Consider the following 24220-nt stretch of genomic DNA (forward strand, 5'->3'; position numbering starts at 1 on the left):
GCATTTCCTTGAAAATGACCGATTCGGGGATTTTATACCGACTTCAGGACATGTTTTGGACAAAATAGTTTACTGGCTTGTGTCATCTGATGTAAAAGGTTGGATTATGGCCGCTTTTTGTGGAATCTTTTTTTTTGTGTGTAATAATAAACCCGGAAATGTGAGTCGCGCTGTGTGCGTTGAAGCCGTGTATAGAGAACGGATGGATGAATATTTGTTTTTGTCGGACAAATGTGTTTTTCTCACCCGCTGTGGTAATCGCATCTGAAAGTGGTTTATACCGGCGGATTCATGAGAATCTAAGCTTTCCATCGGTGTATAGTGTTTGTATAATCGCGTTTGCACCCGTCGGACATTCTTGAAATTCCTATGCAAATTAGTAGGTGTACCGCCGGCGGTACACTGAAGCTTAACGGGTTAATTGATTTAATTTATTTTACTTATTCAGAACTTTTATTCAAGATAATTTTATTTTTGGACGGCTCTATTTAAACACTGATTAATTTGACTGATTTAATGCATTTTATTTATTTCTAACTCTTGGTAGAACTACTTTCTAGGAGTCATCCTTATACAATACTTTTTTCTCAGGGTTGTTTCTTCAACCTGCTGCACATGAATCCGGCATCCTCAATATTAGCAGATATTCTTACAAATAGTAAATTTTCAGAGGTTAATATCAAATAAGAGACTACCTGTATGTTTATGCTAGATACCAAAATTCTCAAGTTTAAACTGATGTCTTTGAGCGTCGTGTTTAAGCCTGGAGACGCGGTGTGACTACTGCTCGGTTAAAGCGTTATTCTCAGACTGTCCTTGACCACCTCAGGGCCGAGCATCCCTGTATGAGTTACAGTGACAGGCCTGTGACAGCGGGAGACATGGGGACAAGGTTACATAGCCACCCCCCCGCCACTTCCCCCTGATCTGACCCCAGTAAACGTGCCCCATTGCCTGGATCTTATTTACACTCCAGCCCGCTCTGTAATAAAAGCTCCATCATGCAGTATTCATAGGGCCTCTCTCTATGTCTCTGAAGTTGGGGCTGTGGGTTGGACAGACCGGCCTCCAGGATCAGGGCTAACGTTTACAACGCCACATGGGCGACGGCCGCCTCGCTCTCCATCTCTTTCACCTGATACTGCTATAATTGGTCTCCTAAGTGACACACAGACAGAAACCTAAACACAGACAGACACGCAAGTAACACAAACATACACTTGCTATTTATTCACCACGTTACAAAAAGAAAGGCTTTGAAGATAAATTTTAAAAAAGAAGAGTTGAAAGGTTTTTTTTTGTATATATACATACTAAAAAAGAGTGAATCCTGAATGGACTTAAACATTATCTTTGAGGGCCCCCCCCCCCCCCCAGTCAGACGTTACCGGGCGGAAAGAATATGCGGCGTTACGGTCTTCCCTCCACCTTCGGCCCACATCGGCTCATCTCGTTGTGTGATCACATAAACATATACACATATGACTATGTGATCCCCTCCTCCCCCCAGACGAAAACATTCAGAGCTCGTCTCTTCCCTGCGCCTTTGCTCATCCCGCCGTGTTCTTCGGCTCATCCATTCATGTTTCTTACCACCCCCCGAATGGCCGGGTGGCTGCCGACTCCGACGTCACGCTTCACTTCGTCGTATAAACACAAGAGAAGATGCCGAAGAACTCCGCTGTTTGGGAATTCTTCAGTTTAACTGAAACGAAGGCAAAATTTGGACCCAGGAGACCAGACGAACGGATCCGAATATTCGGGCTGTCTCTGCCACAAGCCGGAATGTTGTTCTATTTAAATAAAGGCATCAAACTAACCTCCAGTAGACACTAAATACTCAATCAGTTCTCATCACAATCATGCAATAACCGCTTAGTTTGAGATTGGAAACCACAAAACTTTGGCTTTTGAAGATTCTGGAAATTTGTGCATTTTTTCTCAACTCAGATTTTAGATAACTTCACCATTAAGCTACATCAACACAGAAGTCATTTAAGCAGCAGTAAAAGGATTCACATTTGGCATCAAGGACTTGTTTATTTGTCTCAAGTACACTCTTCCCATAGCGGGGCACTTTGAAAATGACAGACGAACACTCTTTGAATTAAGCTCAAAACAAAATCTCTGCCAATTGACTGAGGAATCCCCATCAGAATGGTAGGAATGACTGCAGAGATTTTCTATTTACCTGCATTCAAAGAGTATCTAATTAGCCTCATAGTTCCGCGTAGCAGTTTCACCAAGGCCAAGCAACAAACAGACACCACAAACTTCCCCTCTTGCCCCATCAGTTGGTAGACATGTGAAAACCAATCTGAATCGCTCATTCGTGGTTCCTTGTAAAGGTCCTGTAATTCAAGGTGTAAACTGAAATCCCATCCAACAAGCTTTTGACACAATCTGAAAATCAGCCTACAGTTAACGAAAGAGGTTTGGCCCTTCAATATACAACCTAATCAATGAGGTAAGAAAAGCAAAATCAATGGAGAAAATGGGCCGAGCGACTAGAGAACCAGCTGTGGGTGTCTAAGTAGATGTCACTGCAGTCACAGCCAGGCAAATGTTGTTTTAATTGCACCGCTGGATCCATGAGTCACGGAAATAGCCTGTGTGTCCTTGTTATTGTATTTATAAGCCGTAGAGTCGGCTAGATTGGTAGACAAGATGGACCTCTGAGAGAGAGTGTGTAATAAAAAACAAAGGCCGACATTGATGGATGGCCGGGTCAGCGTGTGGCCGTGCAGAGCTGAGGTGTTGGTAACATCCAATTGAGTCTAAATGGCTCTGGGTCATAAATGGGCTAAAAGGTTAAAAGGTGGGGAGCCTTTCGTGGTGCCATTCAAACGTGATAAGCCCAATATAAGCTGGAACAAATGGCAAAGGCTGATGAGGATAGAGGATTGGTTCCCAGCAAGCATGAAAACCTAGCCATTCCCTCAGTGTGTATACATGCTGTTTCTTTTTTTAAATAGCTCAATTCCACTTTGATAAAGCCAAATACATATCGTTGTATTTTAATACATTTTACAGAAAGGTTTTTATTCCTAAAATAATACAGGAAAACAGCCTGACAAAACAAAAGTGTATATGTGCAGATTATCTGACAAGTATATAGAAGAGGTCATCGATTTACGTCAGACTTCTGTTCCTACAGATTGATGTAAGTCGATTTTCGCCAGAAGTTGGAACTCCGGCAAAAACGTAAACAAATCCGTTCATCACGATATCGATCAGTTCTTCATAAAGTCATGAATACCAATGAATTTCACGCAACAGAATATTGTAACAGACTGATATTGTTGTTGATGTTGAGGCTTCAATGTTTATTGTTCAGTTCCAGATTTACCTGATGTCAGTGAATGTGCCATGTTTAGTTAGCTCACCTCTGATTGGCTGAGAGTCAGCAGTAGAGAGAGCTGGGAACAGCGGCTAATTCTGGAGCTAAGTTATGGGGCTTTTCTAGTTTTCAGGAGCTAAGTTATGGGATTTTTTCTACTTATTCTAGAGCTAAGTTATGGGCTTTTCTATTTATTCTAGAGCTAAGTTATGGGGTTTTTCTCGTTATTCTGGAGCTAAGTTATGGGGTTTTTCTAGTTATTTTGGAGCTAAGTTATGGGGCTTTTCTAGTTATTCTGGAGCCAAGTTATGTTTTTTTTTTTGTTATTCTGGAGCTAAGTTATGGGGCTTTTCTAGTTATTCTGGAGCTAAGTTGGGGGGGGGGGTTGTGGTTATTCTGGAGCTTAGTTATGGTTTTTTTTTTGGTTATTCTGGAGCTAAGTTGTGGGGTTTTTCTACTTATTCTGGAGCTAAGTTATGGGGTTTTTCTAGTTATTCTGGAGCTAAGTTATGGGGTTTTTCTAGTTATTCTGGCATTGGCTACAGCCCACAGTATCCTGTGTGAAGGTTCAATAAACCAGCAGAGAGCCAGATAAAGTCTCACTCATTCATCACAGAGGGTTGCAAAAAAGTCAGTGTAGCACAATCCAAGGTGGCGTACAACCAGAGAATGTAAACAAAGACGCCTTATAGTGCCACATAACGACGTATTCATTCGTTCCACTCAACTAGTTCCACGTAACCAGTTCTGACGTAACGATGAAAAGCCGTAACTCGATGACATTGTAAACCGAGGACCTCTTGTATCTGGTGTATGTTATCAGCTTTGGCAAATTATGAATTAATTTAAAAATGGGCCAAAAGACAATTTCGAGGCTACCGCACATCGGCAGAGAAAGACGCACCAAAACACCTGGCTTCACTTTCTTACAAATCTACACATCTGGACTGTTGGACAATCAGCTCATCAGGATAAGTCACATCTACAGCAACTATCTGGCTCCTCAAACTTTACTACTTCTTTTGTCTCGGTGCGCTGCATAATGCCACAACATGAGTTATGGGAAACATAGCTAATCTGAAGCAGCTTCTTTCCTGTGCAATAATCTTACTTTTAGTGTCCAAAATATCAGCAATAACGTTGTCGAAGAACCAACGATCAGAACTGCAAAAACATACCTGAAGCTGTAAGTAGCTGCAGTTTTTTTGTGTGTTAGCAACTGGTGTTTAGGTTTCTTTAGCTGATGTTTAAAATTCTGATTGCTATGATGATGATCAGCAGCTGTACAAAGTGATATCAGACAAATGGCCCGCTCTAAATCAAAATAAAAATGTTTGCGACATAGTAAAACCAACAGAAATGCTTTAATACAACAGTTAAACCACAGTGAGGCAGTTGGAGGACGTATGCAGTTTTTTGCTTGTCTTTTTTACCAACATGCTTTATTGCCTTCTATTTTTTCGCAGGTACTGCATGCATGGAGTAAATATGTTGGACTAACCGATGGAAATGTAATGACAAGTTTTTGCACAGAACTGAAACACAAAGAAGATTAACAGCAGATTACGGTGATTCTTTGAACCCATAAGAAGATCCTACCACGACAAAGCTTAGCCAAAGACACACTTGATAATTGTTTTGATGTAGTTATTGCGCTGCTGTTTTTGTCTTAAAATATGTTAATTTATCTTTGCACAGAGGTATATACTGAGAGGAGAGCACTTTACATAAGCTGTAATCATTTCACTGAAAACACTGAAGTGGAAAAACACAGATAAAACTTAATTCAACTCTACAGAGGCCAGCGAGTCATCGTTCTTTAACTTGCTAACTAATGACCTGTCAACAACACATCAAAGGCGACACCAAGGGAAGAGCGGTATTAAGTATGCGAAGCTTTGTCTGACTGTGACAAAGTAATTAAAACTGGAGAAACAGGGAAGCAGCTACTAGACTTACTGAAGCAGACGCCAAGGACACCAACACAATTAACACTAATTTTGAAATTCTTCTCATTTTAATGACTAATCTAGTTATACGGGTGAGGAAGGCCTAAAACAGAAGCTTATCACGTCCTTTTCCTGAGCTTGTACACTGAAGGGTGATGCTCCAACACACACGTTTGGTCATAGAGCATCCTGTATTAAACGCAGAGTAGCAAAGGTCGCATATATAAGTCTCTACTTTATTTGTAGTTTTTAGTTTCCAATGCATACACCAGGGGTGTCAAACATGCAGTCAGGAAGCCAAAACCGGCCCTCAAAGTGTAAAAATTACAGAGAAGACATTAACTGCTAACTGTAAATTTGCAAAACCATAAATTTTAAATAATTTCTCGACCATGACAAGTTGTTTTGATCATAAAGTAAAATACTAGATTGCTCATTGTTCTTTTGTTTCGTTTTGTATATTACCGTCATTTTTTGTCTGACTTTTGTCTCACGTTTTTCTCGTTTTGCGTTTCCATTATGTCTCGCTTGTGTTTTTTGTCTTATTTTTGTCATTTTGTTTCGATTTATTTGTTGTTTTGTTTTTCCTCATTTTGTGTTTTTTTGTCTTCCTTGTGTTGATTGTCTACTGCAGGGGTCGGCAACCTTTAACACTCAAAGAGCCATTTCGACCCGTTTCCCACAGAAAAGAAAACACCGGGAGCCGCAAAATCCTTTTGGCATTTAAAATGAAGACAACACTGCATATATCGTTTTTTTTTTTACCTCTATGCCCTTGTTAATCAGTCGTGATTACTTAATTACAAACCCTCTAATTAGATAGATTCATTTTTAATCGTGTCCTTCCACTAATATGTATCTTACTTGGTTAATGTCATTTTTGCTCTTGGACCTCATATGTTACATAACGTTAGCTGGAAATCAATATTTTGCGAATGTCTATTTAACTTGCAAAATCTATTTATCTATTTATCTTAAGCTAATAACTTTTCTCCGGTAAGTCGCTGACCTATTTTTCCAAGACGATACTCCTCTGACTCTCTGACCTGCTGCCTGGATGTGACATTGAGCCGTGTTCTTGCGAGTAGCGTGTATTACCCTATCATGAGTACTTTTGACTCAAAGACGTATCTTTCTTGGAGTGGAGCTTTAATATACAGGCTTGCCATTCTTGAGTACAAAACGATGTGAAACTACAGGCGTTGCGAGGCATGAAACGTGTGGAAATCGGAAGCTCCGTGTTGTCTCTTTGCATCAGCTTTGCGCTCTCATGCACAGGCACAGCACATCCGGTGGAGTGACACGTCAAAGTAAGAGCGGTAATTTCACAATAAAATTATCTATATTAAAATGCATTGAAACGCACCTGAAAGGCAGAATAATGTATTTTCCAAAGTTACAGGGAGCCACGACAGAGGGCTGAAAGAGCCGCATGCGGCTCCGGAGCCGCGGGTTGCCGACCCCTGGTCTACTGTTTTGCTCTTTTTTTTCCTCGCTTTTGTCATTTTTTTGTATCATTTATGTCGTTCTTTGTCGAATTTTTAGTGTTTTTGTTTTGGCTCGTGTCATTTGTTTCAATTTTTGGCATTTTGTGCCTCGTTTTTGTCATTGTGTGTCTTGTTTTTGTCATATTTTGTCTTTTTTGTCTGACTTTTGTCTCGTTTTGCGTTTCCATTATGTCTCGCTTGTGTTTTTTTGTCTTATTTTTGTCATTTTGATTCAATTTATTTGCTGTTTTGTGAGTCGTTTTTGTCATTTTGTGGATTTTTTGTCTCCCTTGTGTTTATTGTCTACTGTTTTGCTGTTTTGTTTCTCGGTTCTGACATTTTTTGTGTCATTTATGTAGTTCTCAGTCGAATTTTTAGTCTTTTTGTTTTGGCTCGTGTCCTTTGTCTCAATTTTTGGCATTTTGTGTCTCGTTTTTGTCATATTTTGTCTTGTTTTTTGTCTGACTTCTGTCATTTTGATCATAAAATAAAACACTATGTCATTCAGGTCCCGATACCTGTGATTGTAATTTGTGGTTATTTCTTACAGGTTGTTATGCTGTGATCTAACCGGTCCGGCCCATTTGAGACGAAATTGGACTGAATGTGGAACCTGAACTAAGATGAGTTTGACACCTCTGACACAGACGTTGTGCATGCTCGTGTGTGCACTATATATTTAAAATCAATATGTTCTTTGTTACGTTACATTTGTCTTGTACTTTTAAACTGTAATCAATCGATCAAATCCTCAAGTCAAAGCTCTGCAGCTCCAGTAACGATGCTTTTGTGTGCAGAAAACACTGGATGGAGCAGCTGAGTCGTGAACCGCTCCGTGTTTTGTTCCTGAACTGGATGTAAGTGTACGTGATACTGTTGGACAGAGTTTGGTAAAAACAGATTTTCTGGCGGGGTCTTGCTGACGGCTCGATTTATAAAGGTTTCCTCCACTGTCGTGCCGGAGATTGGGTACAGGGGGTCAGAGTGGACGTTCTGAGAAACTTTTCCAGAGTAAGAAGCTGCCCAGAACCCAGCTGGAGCTCACCGAGTTACTGCAGAGATGAACGGGAACATCAGGAAGGAAAGTAAAAGCCTAAACTACTGGACATGTGAGACGCTTACACTGATTCTCAGGTCCCTTCTTCTTGCTGCTCAATAAGAATTAATGCATAAAAGCAAAGCCCGTCACCCAGAAGAGACATCTTTTTTTTCCCCCAGCTGTTCATCTCAGCTTTGAATAGTCTGAGAATTTTTATCCTTTACAGTCGACATTTTAGGAAAAGCAAGTGTAATAGATAGCATTCAAATCGCCTGCATTCCATTTACAGAAGCTAGTCCAAGGGTCCGGGGTGTTGTCTCGCTGTCATGGACACTCCGCTTCAGGCCAATGTTAACAAAATCTGTTTCACGACAAGTGAAAATGTAAACGATGAGAGAATTCTGTAGCGCGTCGCATGAATGTGGGACATACGCGTTCAGGGACAAGAACAAAGGGCTGCAATTTCAAGCTGTCCTTAAGTATATCTGGGCTCCTGCGCTTGTCGTAATTATTTTGACCCGAAAAAGCGCCTATGAATTGATGAATGCACCCGAATTAAATACTAAATAAGACACATCTGAATTGAAACGGACGCCAAATAACAGTCGAACAGAGTTCTTTTTATAAGCCTGTATTTTTTCATCTTCTCCTTTCAACCATATAAATTTCAGCACCAATGCATATAGATTTTTTTTTTTTTTGCTGGGCTAAATTGAGTGAAAAGTTGTTGGGCTTGCAATATCGGCCTTCCACAGTGCAGTGTAACCACTTTTGGAGCCAAACTGATGAACAATCTTATTCTCCTAGCACTGGGAGGGATCGGCGGCTAATGAAACGATCTCAAAACCATAAAACAGTAAACGGTGTTTGGACAGAAAGGGAGGAACATATATAAAGATAGTCTTGTGGATTTTCCAGAAAAGAAATCTACTGGGTTTGCTAAGAGTGTGTGTGGCAGACCACTCTGTCAAGTCAAGGTTGGCCTGAGCAGTGATCAATACTTCAATCTCAATAAAACAGCTCAATAGCTAAGGATTGATGGGAAGGAGAAAGCACAAGGCGGGGGAAAGAAAGATAGAAGGAGCGACACAAATGCCAACCTTGTCATAACGTTAGCGGGGCAGTAACACATTTGTCTAGGACGGAGCTCTTCGTGGTGGCAGGTAATGCGCCGTACTATAGACCGATTAAGTCAATCGCTGTCATACCTTACAGCTCCAAATCAATATCATATATGTTTGCAACCTTCAAAGCAGAATAAATAAATGAAGGTACGGAGACAAAGCAGGCCGATGGATGTCACGGCGAACACCGAGAGATAAACGGACACGAGAAGGAGCAGAGAGAGTGGTGACAAATGGACAACCCTTCGCTGAAGCTACTGCAGAGTAATGTGCGCTGTTACGCCATAAAAGCTGAGCAGAAAAACCTAAAAGTCACACATCCTTCCTTTAATATTTTCACTGTATAGCCGCTTTAGCCTCGCTGAATACATCCTTCAGACTATCCCACTGGCTTCAGCAGATATCTCTTTTCCGTTATTGTGCTTCGGCCTTGTAGGTTTAATGCCTCAACGTGAACGACAACAAACACTTACTTGTAAACCGTGCCTCCGTTTCCATGGCCGAGCTGCTCTTGATAGTGGATATCTTGGGCATTTATCTGCAGAGAAACACACACATGAATACTTGGATGCAATTGCTGGATTATATGTGTGACTCGGGCTGGGCGATATGGCCAAAAAAAAATCTTGATTTTTTTTTTAGTCATTTTGGATGATTACGATTTTAATCGATTTTTGTTGTTTCTTTGCGGTCTGTTTGCTATGGCTAGTGCTAGCCATGCTGCACTCCCGTAGCTGCAGCACTCTTCCCATTCTTTAGGATGCCTCTGCTGGAGGTGCTGAAAGAGGTTAGTTGTGCTGCTACTCTTCGTTTTCACAGTACTTTTGCAAACCTTGCACATGACTGTAGTTTGCTCTGTGTCAGTCTTGTCAAAGCCGAACCACTTCCATATAATCGATGTAACATGAGGCCCTTTTCTCGCGACCAACTCTTCGTCTGCTGTTCTGTCCGCCATGACGGGGGTGTGAGTGTTTTGGTGGAAGGAGATGAGAGGCGGAAGCAAACGCCAGTGCACAAGTCGTGAAAGGCAGAAGAAGAATCTGTATTGTTATATACTTAAGCTCGCCTCGATTTTACGATTTGGCAAATTTTCAAATCGTCAGGTTTTAAAAAGGAGAATTAATTCCATTTATCGCCCAGCCCCAAGTGTAACTAAACAGGCAGGAGAGTGTGTTCAGAAAGAGAGGTTGTTGTTGGAGGCTATAAGCAAGACAAGCATTCAGGTCACTCCAAGTTCAGCGACTTAAGTAGAACAAAAACGGGAACAGAAGGAGGAGGAGATCAATACAACATTTGCTGTCCAATTTATAAAAGGACAGTGTGTTCAGGCGAGCAGAGGAGTGACTGATATCGAGTTTAATGGCGATCTGTTTGCCGTCATCATTCTGCTTTACTTTGATAATAAAAAGCGTCAGCGGCAGGCGTCGCTTTCTGAACTAACAGAAGTTTTCTCATCTTGAATGTTTTGAAATTAACAGTCAAAGGAAACTGAGCAATGAAAGAATCTTGTGATTTAAGTTTAGCACATATGAACACATCTCAAAATACCTACTTAGCTTTGAAGGAGACGGCATACGATCCATAAAATACCTCAAGGTAAAGCACTGCGCTTCTGATGAAAATGTGAGGACCGTTATGAAAATAAAACTGAGGAGAAAACCATCTCCTTTAGTTCAGCGTTTATAAAACCTTCAATTAATTTTTGTGTTAATAATGCAGACTGAACAAGCCCTTCTCCTCGTGTTGAATATATTTTCACAAATAATTATGGAGCCTTGGTCCTGGTCTCAGATTTCAGAGTGAGAATTACTGAATCATGACACTTACTGGCACTAATGGGATTTAATCTCTTCTATTAACATCCTAACTGGAGAAACAAACCAAAAAAAATATCAGAAATGCTAAGTGCCAGCAGAGATTTATCCACATATCCATACTTTAAATGCATATATTAAATATTTCACATCCCTATTCCCATTCAAAATGATCAGTTTTAGATTCAAATAAACACACTGATTATTAAGACACTAGTAAAAACCTCAACATTCATATTTACAATAAGAGGTAATTGCAAAACACTAGCATTAGGAAAAAAAAATCCATTTATTTACACACAAAATTGGTAAAGATTTGCAATGTCCAGTGAATATTTCTGAACTTAATTTCTGCTACAGTTCATGCTGTATTGGAGCGCTACATTAAATATGAACAGTGTCTGTGTGGCATTCACTGCACGCTGGAGAGACGTGGATTTATAACGACATGAAGCCAACGCAAAGCAGAGCATTAAAACATACAGGTGAGCGTGGCAGGACGCCCCTCCCACTTCACCTTAATTGACTTCATGACATTGTGAGACGAGGGAGGCGAAGAGAATGAGAAGAAACAGATGAAGAGATGGAGGAGAGAACAGCTCTATTAGTTCACCGTGTTACAGCGGAAACCTGAGAGGCTGCCGGCTTAATTGTGTTCCTGACATGCCGGCTACTGTGTCTGTGTTTGTATGAGAGAGAGGGAGGCTGAGAGGGGGAGAGTTTTTATAGGAGAGAGGCACGACTGCAGCAGGTTTGATCCTAAGGAACCTACAGACTGGCTGCACTCGCTGTGTTTTGTATCGCATGAAGAAAAATAATGGAAATATTGAGAATAAATAAATGTACTTTGCATGCTTGGTTAAGGTGTTTTGCACATAATGTAGGATAGAAACACCTACATACTGTCTGCTCTCAGTAGCAGTGTGTCCAAAATAGATTTTTATAAATAACTTAAATTAACATAAGTAAGTAATGTTAAGTAAATGAAAACAGAATTTTGCTTCTTTTAGTTTAGATGCCTGCTTGAGATGATTTTTGAGGATTTTCACAGAAGGGTTAATGGAAAATCGAAACACTTTTTGCCCAATAACTTCTAAAGGTAACTCGCATACATCGCACCTACAGACTAGTCATGCATCCATAATGTCTTTTAATGCACATTTTGACATATCGCACCAGGAAAAAGTTAAACATCTGAAAATACTTTTTGGAACGAGGTCTTCATTCTTGCTTAAGGTGGTTTTAGTCTTTTAAAAAAGGAGGCAAAACTGAAGATGGAAACACCTTTTTCAAATAACTTTTGGCACATGACTGATCAGTTGTTTAATACTAGACGACATGAGAATAATTAAAACTTGTCCAATTTAAAAAAACAATCAAGTTTTGTGTCTTCGCACAGGTTTTGTTTTTGGCTTCTACTGGGTCAATACATAATCGAGGGACTTTTGAAGTCCATGGGATATATCTTGCATACATTTTTATTAAAAATAAAAAAACTAATGTTTTTCTGTACAAAAACACCTCTCCAGGAAGTGTGTTAATTCCAGATCACATGACCTGCTCCACATGATGTCATTTCCTCCTGAAGGAAAGACTGGCCAGACTCCAAGGCTTTCTAACTTTATTATCTATTTAACCCTCGTGTCGTCCTGCGGGCCAAATTTACTCTTTCTAAAGTTTGAAAATGTGGGAAAATAAAAATATTTCCACAGTGAAACTTCTTTTCCAAATTTTTGAGAAATTTTTGAACATTTTTTGGTGGAAAAAAAGAAATGCTAAAAATGTTTTTTAAGAACATTCACATAAAAAAAATCAACCAAAATTCGCTTATTTTTTTGTGAATGTTCATAAAGAAAATAGAAGTTTTACTGATATGAATGTAATCATTTTAGATATTTTTACTAATTTCTTTTGAAAACATTTACAACAATTGTCTTGCCAAATTTGGGGGATTTTTTAAAAAATAAAATCTGTAAGGGAAACTTTTAAAGAATTATTGGAATTTCCTTCCTGAAGGTTTTTGCAAATTTTCTGAAATTTGGCAGAATGTTTTTTGCAGAATTTTTGGATTTTTTTCAGACAAGGAAGCAGTGTTTTTTGTGCCCGTAAACAAGGACAACGGGGGGATAATATAAAGCAGTGTGCGAGTCACGTGCCCACTCGTTCATGGAAGCAAGCCTAATTAGCATTTTCCTCATTTTGATGACATTAAAAGTCCCTTTTAAATCTTTTTCTGACAAATCCATAAAAACGTGGCGACTGCTGCACAGCGAGGAGATGATACAAACCCTGTCCACACACCCACGGTCTCACAACAGGTGTAAGAGCATTAGCGGTGAAATAACAGAGGTCAGAATCTACTTAACCCAAAGACACACACTCACCTGCCCGTTTGTCAAGATCCTCTTCAACTCGGCAGATGATTTTTTTAAGCTGGGAGGAAGGAACACAAGAATTATGCGGGCATTGATCAACCAAGCCACTCAAAGTTTGCTCCAGGTAAAGACACGACCTCCTCACCTGTTGTTGGCTATGGAGTCCGGAACGGCATGAGTGCAGTCGTTGGCTGGGTTAGGTCTTGTGTTCACCTGCGAGCACACACACACACAAACGTGAAAAGGACACACTAAAACACGCATCGCTTGGTCAAGGCCAAAAGACAGGCAGCCAGACGGACGTTTGGCCAGACCACTAATGAACAACAACAACAACAAAACACAGGCTCTCACTTCAGCTTGGAGGGTAATTGGCTTTTGCAAGAAGGGGAGGCAGGCAAAGGAGAAAGACAGAGGAGGGGAAATGATGATGGTAGAAGGGAGAGGAGGATTAACATATTCACATGGACGCACAGCAGCAGGTTTTAACACTAGAGAAAGTGATAAATGCACTGCAAAAACCTCAAAATCTTACCAAGTTTATTTGTCTTATTTTTAGTCAAAACGTTTCATCCCATTTGATTTAAGATAAATTCACTTAAAAGGTGACATTTCAGCAAGATGGAGGGACTTGTTTTTAGACGACGCATCTTAAATATCTTGTTAAGTCAAACAATCTTGAAATTATTGAAATTATCTTGTTTTGAGTTGAATTTTATAAGAAAACTCAAAATAAGTTTAACCCTCGTGGCGTCCCGCGGGTCAAAATTGACCCGTTTTAAAGTTTGAAAACGTGGGAAAAAATATATATTTTGACAGTGAAACTTCTGATGTCCACATTTTCAACATTTTTGGGAAAATTTGGAACATTTTTTGGTGGGAAAAAAGAAATGTTAAAAATGTTACTGAACAACATTCACACACAAAAAGAATCAACCAAAATCCAGCAACTTTCACTGGATTTTGGTTGATTTTTTTGTGTGAATGTTCTTAAAGAAAATATTAGAAGATTTACTGAGACATACACCCCCTGTCAAAAGTTTTGAGACACTTTCTCATTCAAATAAATTACAACCTGTCTCAAAACTTTTGACAGGGGTTGTATGTAATCATTTTAGATATTTTTAGGACTTTTTTGAAAGATTTTTACTCATTTTTTGAAAATATTTCCAAGAATTTTCTTGCCAAATTTGGGCGATTTCTTTAAATAAAACTTTTAAGGGAACCTTTTAAAGATTTGTTGGAGTTTTCTTCCTGAAGGTTTTGCAAATTTTCAGAAATTTGGGGAATTTTTTGGGATCTTTTTCACACAAGGAAACAATATTTTTGGTGCCCGTAAATGAAGACAACAGGAGGGTAAAGAACATCTCAAATTTGGAGGTTACATGAAAGCAAAAACCCATTTTTGAGTGAAAAACTACTTTTTTTTAGGACAGCTGGCTTATTTTAAGATACCTAAGCTTGACAATCCCGGTAAAATATATATGAAAATAAGTATTCCCAACTAATTTTAATATTCTAAATATCAGATCTTATTTCAAGAACTCTTACCAAGCCATTTTTTCACTTGTTCTATTGGCAGATTTTATCACTTATTTCAAGGTAAAACTTCCTTTAAATAAGTTTTTTGCCCTTGTTTTGAGAGGGGCGTTTTTTCCAGTGTATCGGTTTGTAAAGGCTGGATGAAGTTGAAACATTAAAATTTCCACGTCTCACCGGGGACGTCGCTCTTTACATCTAATCCATGTTCACTCCAAAGACCTCCAATCTCAGCCCAGATATTGAACAAGGAAGAGGAGACAAGACCCTACAAAGGGGATACTAAAAATAACTCATTAATTGAGGTCAAAAGGCCGATGTGTTGGGTCCACTAAAGCACAGGGATTGCCTCTTTAATTAGTGCCCAGGAAAACCTAATTTAAATGGCACACAAGGCTCCCTTCAGCCAATTACTTCTGTATTAAAACGGGAGAAAAGAGGGGAAAGATTACCAAAGGACTAAAGGTTTTTTGGAGAATATCATCTTCTCAAAACAGCACCTCTGACCTTAAGAAAAACTGACACAGTTCAGTAGTTGTTACCGAAGCTCCTCGGAGGACACGTTAAATAAAGCGCTTTTGGTGTATTTTTCTTTCAGCGAGGAGGGGGGGGGGCGATTTTATCATTGAAATGCAGATGGATATTAAATGGATCATCTGGAGAGATGGAGGAGGTGTCAAGTCATTTAACCCATGGTAATTAGCAATGAGTTTCAATAGCAACATATGCCTGACATAAAAAGGGAAGGTCTGTGGAAGGCCATTTGGGGGCTTGTAATGACAATTTCATGGTTGAACAATGGCATCTTCTTATTGCCCGATTTAGTTTTTGCTCTAACCAACGCGCTGATTTTCCTCCCATCATATTGAATGAGAGCAGCTTAATAGTGTGGAGGGGAGTCAGGGTTTTCAGGATAACACCTTGCTATTAAATGAGTATCGTGGCATGAAGAACAAGGATACGGGGAGACGGAGAAGAAGGAGAAAGCCACAGCCAGATACCCCCATACATAAACATAGGCGAGGGAAGCAAAAGAATGAGTGAGAGAAAAGGAGAGCCTTGACTTCAATTGACATTTCAATAAGTGGAACACAGCGTTACCAATCCATTTGACTCAACTTCCCACCCTCCCCTCCCCTCGTTCTCTGTGTAAGGCAGCCGAAACAATTATTAAGATAGGTACCTTCAGGCCATGTATGTTCCGGTTCCCTGGAGTCTTGCCGGCTGAAACAGTAATTGACTAGATTGTAGAACACATCACTGGGCCATTTACAAATGTGTTGAAAAGGAATCAGTTCTTTATAAAGAGAGGAGGAGGGAGGGGGGGGAGAAAAGATGAAATGAAATGAGGGTTACTTTGAAATTAGTTGTGGACAAGAGAGTGATTGAGATGTTGGGCTCTTGAGACAGAAAAGGGAAAACAATCACAGAGTTAGAGAAAAGAGAAGTAGAGAGAGAGAGAGAGAGAAACTGAAAGGCAGAAAAACAGCCAGATATAGAGGAAAAGGCAATAAGATGTTCCATCAGTTTGCCCTTTGGGTCTGTTAGTGATTATGTGTGACTTTGAGTAGCGTGAAAGCTACACGTATGCACTGAAAACACACTCAGTGGGAGTTTAGGAAGAATCTATGCAACGCCGCAGATGCAGGCGAGGCTTAGCCTGAGCACAAGCTTGCACTTTCAATGTCCTTGGAGCAAAAGAAATGCAGATTTATAAATGACTGTCAACACAATAATAGCATGAGCCTCTGAATTTTAATGCTGTCCAGAGGCTCCGCCGTTACTTCAAGCCACCAAACGCTCCCGTTTTCTGATTGTCTGAACAAAGATGCACCGAGACTTCGATCACATCCAAACTACAGAAGTGTGAATATTTTTATATTGCTTGTGATTAATTGTCAACACATTAATTACAAACAAGTACTGAGCCTTGAAGCAACACCAGAGCATGATAAACGGCGACGTGCCACTCCGTACCTCTCGGAAAAATCTGCAGAGGATCCGGCAGCAGTCCATTCATGCGTTGTTCATTCATTGTGTTGCAGTACTGAAGGGAAAAAAGAAAATTACAAAGAGGTGAGAGTGATTGCGACACATGCTGGAACTTAAATACACTTACAAAATGACAAAACTCATACAAAAACTAACAAAAACAGGATAAAATATGACAAAAATGAGACAAAATGACAAAAACGAGACAAAAACAACAAAAAATGAGACAAATCAAAACAAGAGACAAAAAATTAGACAAAAAAGTTACAAAGTGACAAAAAAAGACACAAATGAGACAAAAAAATGTCAAAAAAGGAGCAAAATGACAAAAAAAATAGCCAAAAAAACCACAAGTAAGACAAAAGGAAACACAAAATGACAAAAACAAGAAACAAAAGTCAGACAAAAACAAGACAAAATATTACAAAAGTCAGAAATAAAATAACAGAAAAATGACACAAACGGCACGAATCAAAACAAGACACAAACAATTAGACAAAAAAGTTAGAAAGCGACATAAAAGTGGACACAAATGAGACAAAAAAGGAACAAAACGACAACAACTAGCCAAAAAACATGCTCACAAAAGCCACACGGATGCTTCATAAATAAAGAACAACTTAGATGCACAGGGAATTTTTGACTTTACTACTTTGTACACTGACAAATTTTTGAATATTACACACACAAAAAATGTTTATTTAACTGACGTCAGAATTAATCCACAGTGTTCTCAAAAATGTGAGCATGCTGTGCTGAAATCTGTTGCCGATGAGGAACAATGCCCCGTGGGCTTGTTCTGAAGGAGTGTAGCATTAACCCTTCTGTCCTCCAGGTCAACAGCTCACCAAACACTCATATCCTACAGGACTGACTAACACACACACAGACACACACAGACACACACACACACACACACACACACACACACACACACACACACACACACACACACACACACACACACACACACACACACACACACACACACACACACACACACACACACACACACACACACACACACACGAGCCTCTCAGACGCTTGCCAAGGCAACACAATAATTGATGTTTCAGTTAACCAAACCATCTGTTAAACTGTGAGTGTGTTTGTGCATGTTACAGTGTGTGTTCTGTTTGTGTCCTTTACTTTCAGAGGGTTCAAAATAAACACTTTAGAACGGGGGTGTTAAATTCATTCTAGTTCACATTCAGCCCAGTCTGATCTCCAGTGACCAGTAAAATCACAGCTTAATAACCCATAAATAACCACAACTCCATGTTTTCTTTGTTTTAGCGCAGAAAGGTGTGTTTTCAAAATGTTCACATTTAAGGAATTATCTTTTTATAAAAACATCATGAACAACCTGAAGTTTCTTAAGAAAAATAATTTCAGCAACATTCAGCCTCAGTTTATCATTTCCACGTTACAACTTCCAGATCACAGAGTGTCTACAAAGGAACACAACATTTAGTCATCTGGAACTGAATGATGTAGCGTTTTACTATATGGTCTAAATGACAAAAGTCAGACAAAAACTAACAAAAACAAGACAAAATATTACAAAAAATGAGACACAAAATGCCAAAAATGAGACACAAAACAACAATGAGACAAAAAAATTTGAACCAAAAAGTTAGAAAGCACCAAAAAATAGACACAAACGAGACAAAAAATAGCCAAAAACACAGGCGAAACAAAAAGGAAACACAAAACAACAAAAGTCAGACAAAAACAACAAAAACAAGACAAAACATGACAAACACAAAATGACAAAAATGAGACACAAAACAATAAAAAATGAGAAACAACAAAAATCAAAACAAAAGAGACAAAAAAGTTAGAAATCGACAAAAAATAGACACAAATGAGACAAAAAGGGACAAAATGAAAAAAACACAAGCGAGACAAAGAGGAAAAGTCATACAAAAATGACAAAAACAAGACAAAATATGACAAAAGTGAGACACTAAATGACAAATCTAGTATTTTACTTTGTGGCCAAAACAACTTGTCATGGTCTCGAAATTATTCTAAATTTATAGTTTTACTAATTTACAATCTGTAGTTAATGTCTTCTCTGTAATTTTTACACTTTGAGGGCCGGATTGGACCCTCTGGAGAACCACTTTTGGCCCACGGGCCTCATGTTTGGCACCCCTGATTTAGAAGACGTCTTTCTGTAGCACGCCATACACACATGTGCTCATTGTGTTTCACTTACAATCCAGTGTGAACTACCAAGTCATCACAGCAATATGTAAATGTGCTCTCTCATTGTGGGGGAGAGACGGGGGGAAGGAGGGAGGGAGGACGATGGGACCGGCTTGGATGGGAATGGATCAGAATGGCTACCCAAGTGGCACAGCTGTTATTAAAAGGCCTATTTATCACTGTCAGATCCCCTCCTCGCTCCTAACCCTCTGCTTTCGCCCTCCAGCGTTCTCACTAGGCCACATCTGAACAATGGGCCCAATACCAAAAAACGTGTTCTGTGTGTGCTAGGGTGCGGCGGCGGGAGGCGTGAGGGTGGAGGGTTGGGCTTGGCGTACCTTTAATTTTCCGCTCAGCTAGCTTATTGATCAAGGTAGCAATTACCACCTAATCTGCAGTAGGTGTGTTATTAAAAGACATCGTCCATTGTTGGCCAATAACTAAACAGTGTCCGATCCCAAATACCATCGCTCAGCCTTAAGGGACAGGCGAGGGAGCGAGAGCGGGGAGAGGTTCTCATCATCATTAGCAGACTGAGGAAAGGGAATGGGAGGAAGAACGGTGGAATTAGAGCCGCTACCTCCAGGGGGAGCCGGGTGAGGAAGGGATGAGGTCACATGGATTTTTTTAGCACCCGACCCGGCCGGTCTTTAACTTTGAGCAGGGGCGTCTGTCTTTCAAGGTGTCGAACAATGATTAGAGATGCCTGGAAGTCTTAGCGGGTCTCGCAGGAGCGCGTTAGCAATCAATGTTCTCGGTGACGGGGGATACTTTCACAATAAATGCCCTCTGCAGACTGATGTTAATTAAGTGCTGAATTTGAGCATTAATTTTGCTCGGCAATCAGGAGCGTGAAGTTTTCGCAAGGCAATGTTAAAGAAGAGCTCCAGAAAAAAGAAAAACGCCACGCAGAGGCAGCATATTTAAAAGTCTAATTATAAATTTTTCATAAACATCCACACACACACACAAAGCAACCATGACAGACTGAATGAATTCTCTCACCTTTCACCTAACATGCTGTTTCCCTTAATTCCTTTTAATTTCACATAATGGCTGTCTGCTCACCTGGAATTAATAACACTGAAGCAAAAAATCCACTAAGGGTCTCTAAGGAGGCCAAATGGCAACCACAGCAAACAACCACAAAAAAAAAATCTCCAAATACAAATGCAAATGACTGCTGAAATGCATAACCCTTGCATAAGACATTTAAAGTAGTCGACTTGCGTAAATTATGTTCAGTATTTTCCAGGTGATCAGCAGCTTTCTGTACACTCCGCTGTCCCATGAGTGGAAAGCCATTACCGGGCTCCTGGATTTGTTTGCCAAAAATTCATTGAACAAATAGGGTTTTGAAATCTGTGGGCGAAGCAGTGCAGTGTTGTGGATGCTAAATATTTGCGCAGGGTAAAGCGAGGAGCAGGTCAGGGACATGAATTAACATGCACTTAAGACCTGCCATTTCATCTGAATAAAGAACCAAGTGTTGGAGCTTTAAGCTGCTGACTAATCTGACCAAGTTTACTGATATTTCAATCTAAAATAATTCACAAAACGAACATGCCAAACACCAAAAATCTGGCTAGGTCGTAGCAGTTATAGTTACATTACAGTTGCTTCTCTGCTATTTAAAAATCCAACATTGTGTGAGATTAGCATCATGAGAAAAGAACCAAGAATACCAAAAGACATTGTGTATTTATAACGTTCTTGAAAGACAGAAACAAGAGCACTGCACCATGGAAATCTGCTGCAGTAGTATCATTTAACATCTAAATTAAGATAAGATGAGAAGATTCGAAAAGACAGGGATACGATACGATAAGCTACAACAAGACAAGACGAGGATACGATACAACAAGACAAGACGAGGATACGATACAACAAGACGAGGATACGATACAACAAGACGAGGATATGACAAGATAAGACAAGGATACGACAAGACGAGGATACGATACGACAAGACAAGACGAGGATATGATACAACAAGACAAGATGAGGATACGATACGACAAGACGAGAATACGATACGACAAGACAAGAGGAGGATACGATACGACAAGACAAGACGAGGATACGATACGACAAGACAAGACGAGGATACGATATGACAAGACAAGACGAGGATACGATATGACAAGACAAGACAAGGATACGACAAGACGAGGATATGATATGACAAGACAAGACGAGGATACGATACGACAAGACAAGGATACGACAAGACGAGGATACGATACGACAAGACAAGACGAGGATACGATACGACAAGACAAGACGAGGATACGATACGACAAGACAAGACAAGGATACGACAAGACGAGGATAGGATACGACAAGACAAGACGAGGATACGATACGACAAGACGAGGATACGATACGACTAGACAAAACGAGGATATGATACGACTAGACAAAACGAGGATATGATACGACTAGACAAGGATACGACAAGACGAGGATACGATACGACAAGACAAGACGAGGATACGATACGACAAGACAAGACGAGGATACGATACGACAAGACAAGACGAGGATACGATACGACAAGACAAGACAAGGATACGACAAGACGAGGATAGGATACGACAAGACAAGGATACGACAAGACGAGGATACGATACGACAAGACAAGACGAGGATACGATACGACAAGACAAGACAAGGATACGACAAGACGAGGATAGGATACGACAAAACAAGACGAGGATACGATACGACAAGACGAGGATACGATACGACTAGACAAAACGAGGATACGATACGACTAGACAAAACGAGGATATAATACGACAAGACAAGGATACGATACGATACGACACGACAAGACGAGGATACAATACGACAAGACAAGACGAGGATACGACAAGACAAGACAAGGATACGATACGACAAGACAGGATAAGAATAAGATACAATAAATTTCTTTATTTTTGTGTCATGCACGTTTACAAGACACCAATAAACTTGCATTAAACACACAATGTTCTGCTGCTCAGTCCTTAAACAGAACATGTTGCCTTTTATTCCAGACCTCGCAAAGAAATTGTGTCAAAAAAAAGGTTACTCTTCTCGAATATAACTCTAGTTTTTCATGGTCATCCAACCAAAAGAAATCAAAACAAACAGAGGACACCTTACTGAAGATAAGATGACAAGATACGCTAAGATACGATTTACTTTATTTATCCAGGAGGATTTTTTTTTGCCAGAGTACAACAAACAATTGACAAAAGTAGAAACTAGAAAGATCTACAGATAATGAACTGAAGTCGAGTAAACAGATGTACTGCACCGATGTTTAGCACTCACTAGGAAAGGGTCTGGTTACATTGCACATAGAAAGGTTTGTTCATTATGTATCCCTTCTGCAGAAGAGGGAGGAACTGTACAATCTGACTGCCTCAGGTAGGACGGAGCCCCTGTAGCGTTCTGTGGTGCACCTCCATGGTCTCAGATTGTTCAATGAATATAATGATGCAGTTTTAGCATCACAACACAAAACAATGGCAGTGGGAAATACCTCAAACCTTAATACGAACCTAAAGAATGACTTTATCAGGAGCTGCAGCCATTAAGACAGGAGCCACTGCACAGAAGAACCTTTAAATATGTCAGCTGGATTTGTGAAAAATAACGCTGGCTGAGGTCAAAGCCTTTTCCATCTCGGTTTCACAACACTCCTCGGCACAACATCTGTCTCTTTTTGCTTAATCACCCTGTTACCCTATGCTACTTAATGATTAAAAAGCAACCACAAGTGAATGCATGATAAAAACGGACAAAAAAACAGGGAGTGCAAATTGTGCCTGTGGCTCCAGCAGCATCATTGTGAGCTGATGGGGGGTAAAAGACATCCACAGATGAAAGTAGATTTTGAACAATTCTGCCGCCCAGGGGGGCTGCTCTTTAATGAGGCAAAACTTTAAGTACTGAATAATAAATAATAAAAATTGACAGTTCATTTAGCTTTCAGTGTACCTCATACAGAAACCCATTACACGCCATTACTCTTACTGTCCGTGGCATGAACAGTAAGTATGGTGGAAGACGAAAATGCACGAGGAGGTGGAGCTGGGTGGCTTGTGTCTGTTTGTGTGTGTTGTTTTGTATGTGTGCTGCTGAATACTGCCAAGAAATGTGTTTTTATTACAGGTTAAATGCAACTACAAGAGGCTAGATCAGGAGTGTCAAACATGTGACCCGCGGGCCAAAAGCGGTCCTCCAGAGGGTCCAATCCAGCCCTCAAAGTGGAAAAATTACAGAGAAGACATTAACTGCAGATTGTAAATTAGTAAAACTATAAATTTAAAATCATTTCTGGACCATGACAAGTTGCTCTGATCATAAAGTAGAATACTAGATTGGTCACTGTTCATTTTGCATCTTATTTTTGTAATATTTTGTTGTTTTTGTCTGACTTTTGTCATTTTGTTGCTTGTTTTTGTCCTTTTGTGTTTCCTTTTTGTCCCGCTTGTGCTTTTGTCTTTTTTTGTCATTTTGTGTTTTGCTGTTTTCATCATTTTTGTCATCTTGTTTCACGCTTTTGTCATTTTTTGTCTCATTAGTCCATTTTTTTGTTTCTTTGTAACATTTTTTCCATTTTTTTGTCTCTATTTTGTTTTGTTTCGTGTCGTTTGTCTCATTTTTTGACAATTTTTTGTCTCGCTTTTTCTCGCTTTTGTCGTTTTGTGTCTCATTTTTATAATATTTTTTCTTGTGTTTGTTCTTTTTCTCTCTTTGACTTTTGTTGTTTGTCTCATGTTTTTATTGTTTTGTTTCTCGTTTTTGTCGTTTTATGTTTCCTCGTTTTCTCACTTGTGTTTTTCCTCTTATATTTGTGTTTGCTTTATTCGTTGTTTTGTGTGTCATTTTGTCATTTTGTGTTTTTTTGTCTCGCTTGTGTCTTTTGTCTCTTTGTAATTTTTTACTTTTTTGTGTTTTGTTTCATATCATTTTTTGTCTCATTTTGCTTCTCACTTTTGCCGTTTTGTGTCTTGTTTTTGTCAGTCCGAGTCTCATTTTTGCAATATATTGTCTTGTTTTTGCTGTTTTTCGTCTTTTTTTTTAATTTATCCTTTTGTCATTTTGAGCACATAAAGTAAAAGTTGTAATGTGGAAATGATGAACTGATTCTGGATGTTGTTGAAATTTAATTTATTTTAAATTTCAGGTTGTTCATAATGAGATAATTTCTTAAATGAGATAATTTCTTAAATGTGAACATTTTCAGAATGAACTTTTTCTGCACTAAAACAGGGGAAAAAGGTGTAGTTGTAGTTATTTATAAGTTTTTATGCTGCGCTTTTATTGGTCTGACCCACTTCAGATTAAATTG

At 39.5% G+C, this 24220-nt stretch overlaps 1 protein-coding gene across 1 annotated transcript in view; it reads right to left on the reverse strand.

Moving 5' to 3' along the window:
- map2k5 (mitogen-activated protein kinase kinase 5) overlaps positions 1 to 24220 on the reverse strand; it is a 99976-nt gene that overhangs the window by 68884 nt on the left and 6872 nt on the right. The window contains 5 exon segments of the mRNA XM_022215726.2: positions 9413 to 9477; positions 13138 to 13186; positions 13274 to 13341; positions 15851 to 15891; positions 16645 to 16714. Of these exon segments, the coding sequence (XP_022071418.2) occupies positions 9413 to 9477; positions 13138 to 13186; positions 13274 to 13341; positions 15851 to 15891; positions 16645 to 16714 (293 nt within the window).

The sequence above is a fragment of the Acanthochromis polyacanthus genome, chromosome 2 (genome assembly GCF_021347895.1).
Source record: "Acanthochromis polyacanthus isolate Apoly-LR-REF ecotype Palm Island chromosome 2, KAUST_Apoly_ChrSc, whole genome shotgun sequence".
Classification (NCBI taxonomy): Eukaryota; Metazoa; Chordata; class Actinopteri; family Pomacentridae; genus Acanthochromis; species Acanthochromis polyacanthus.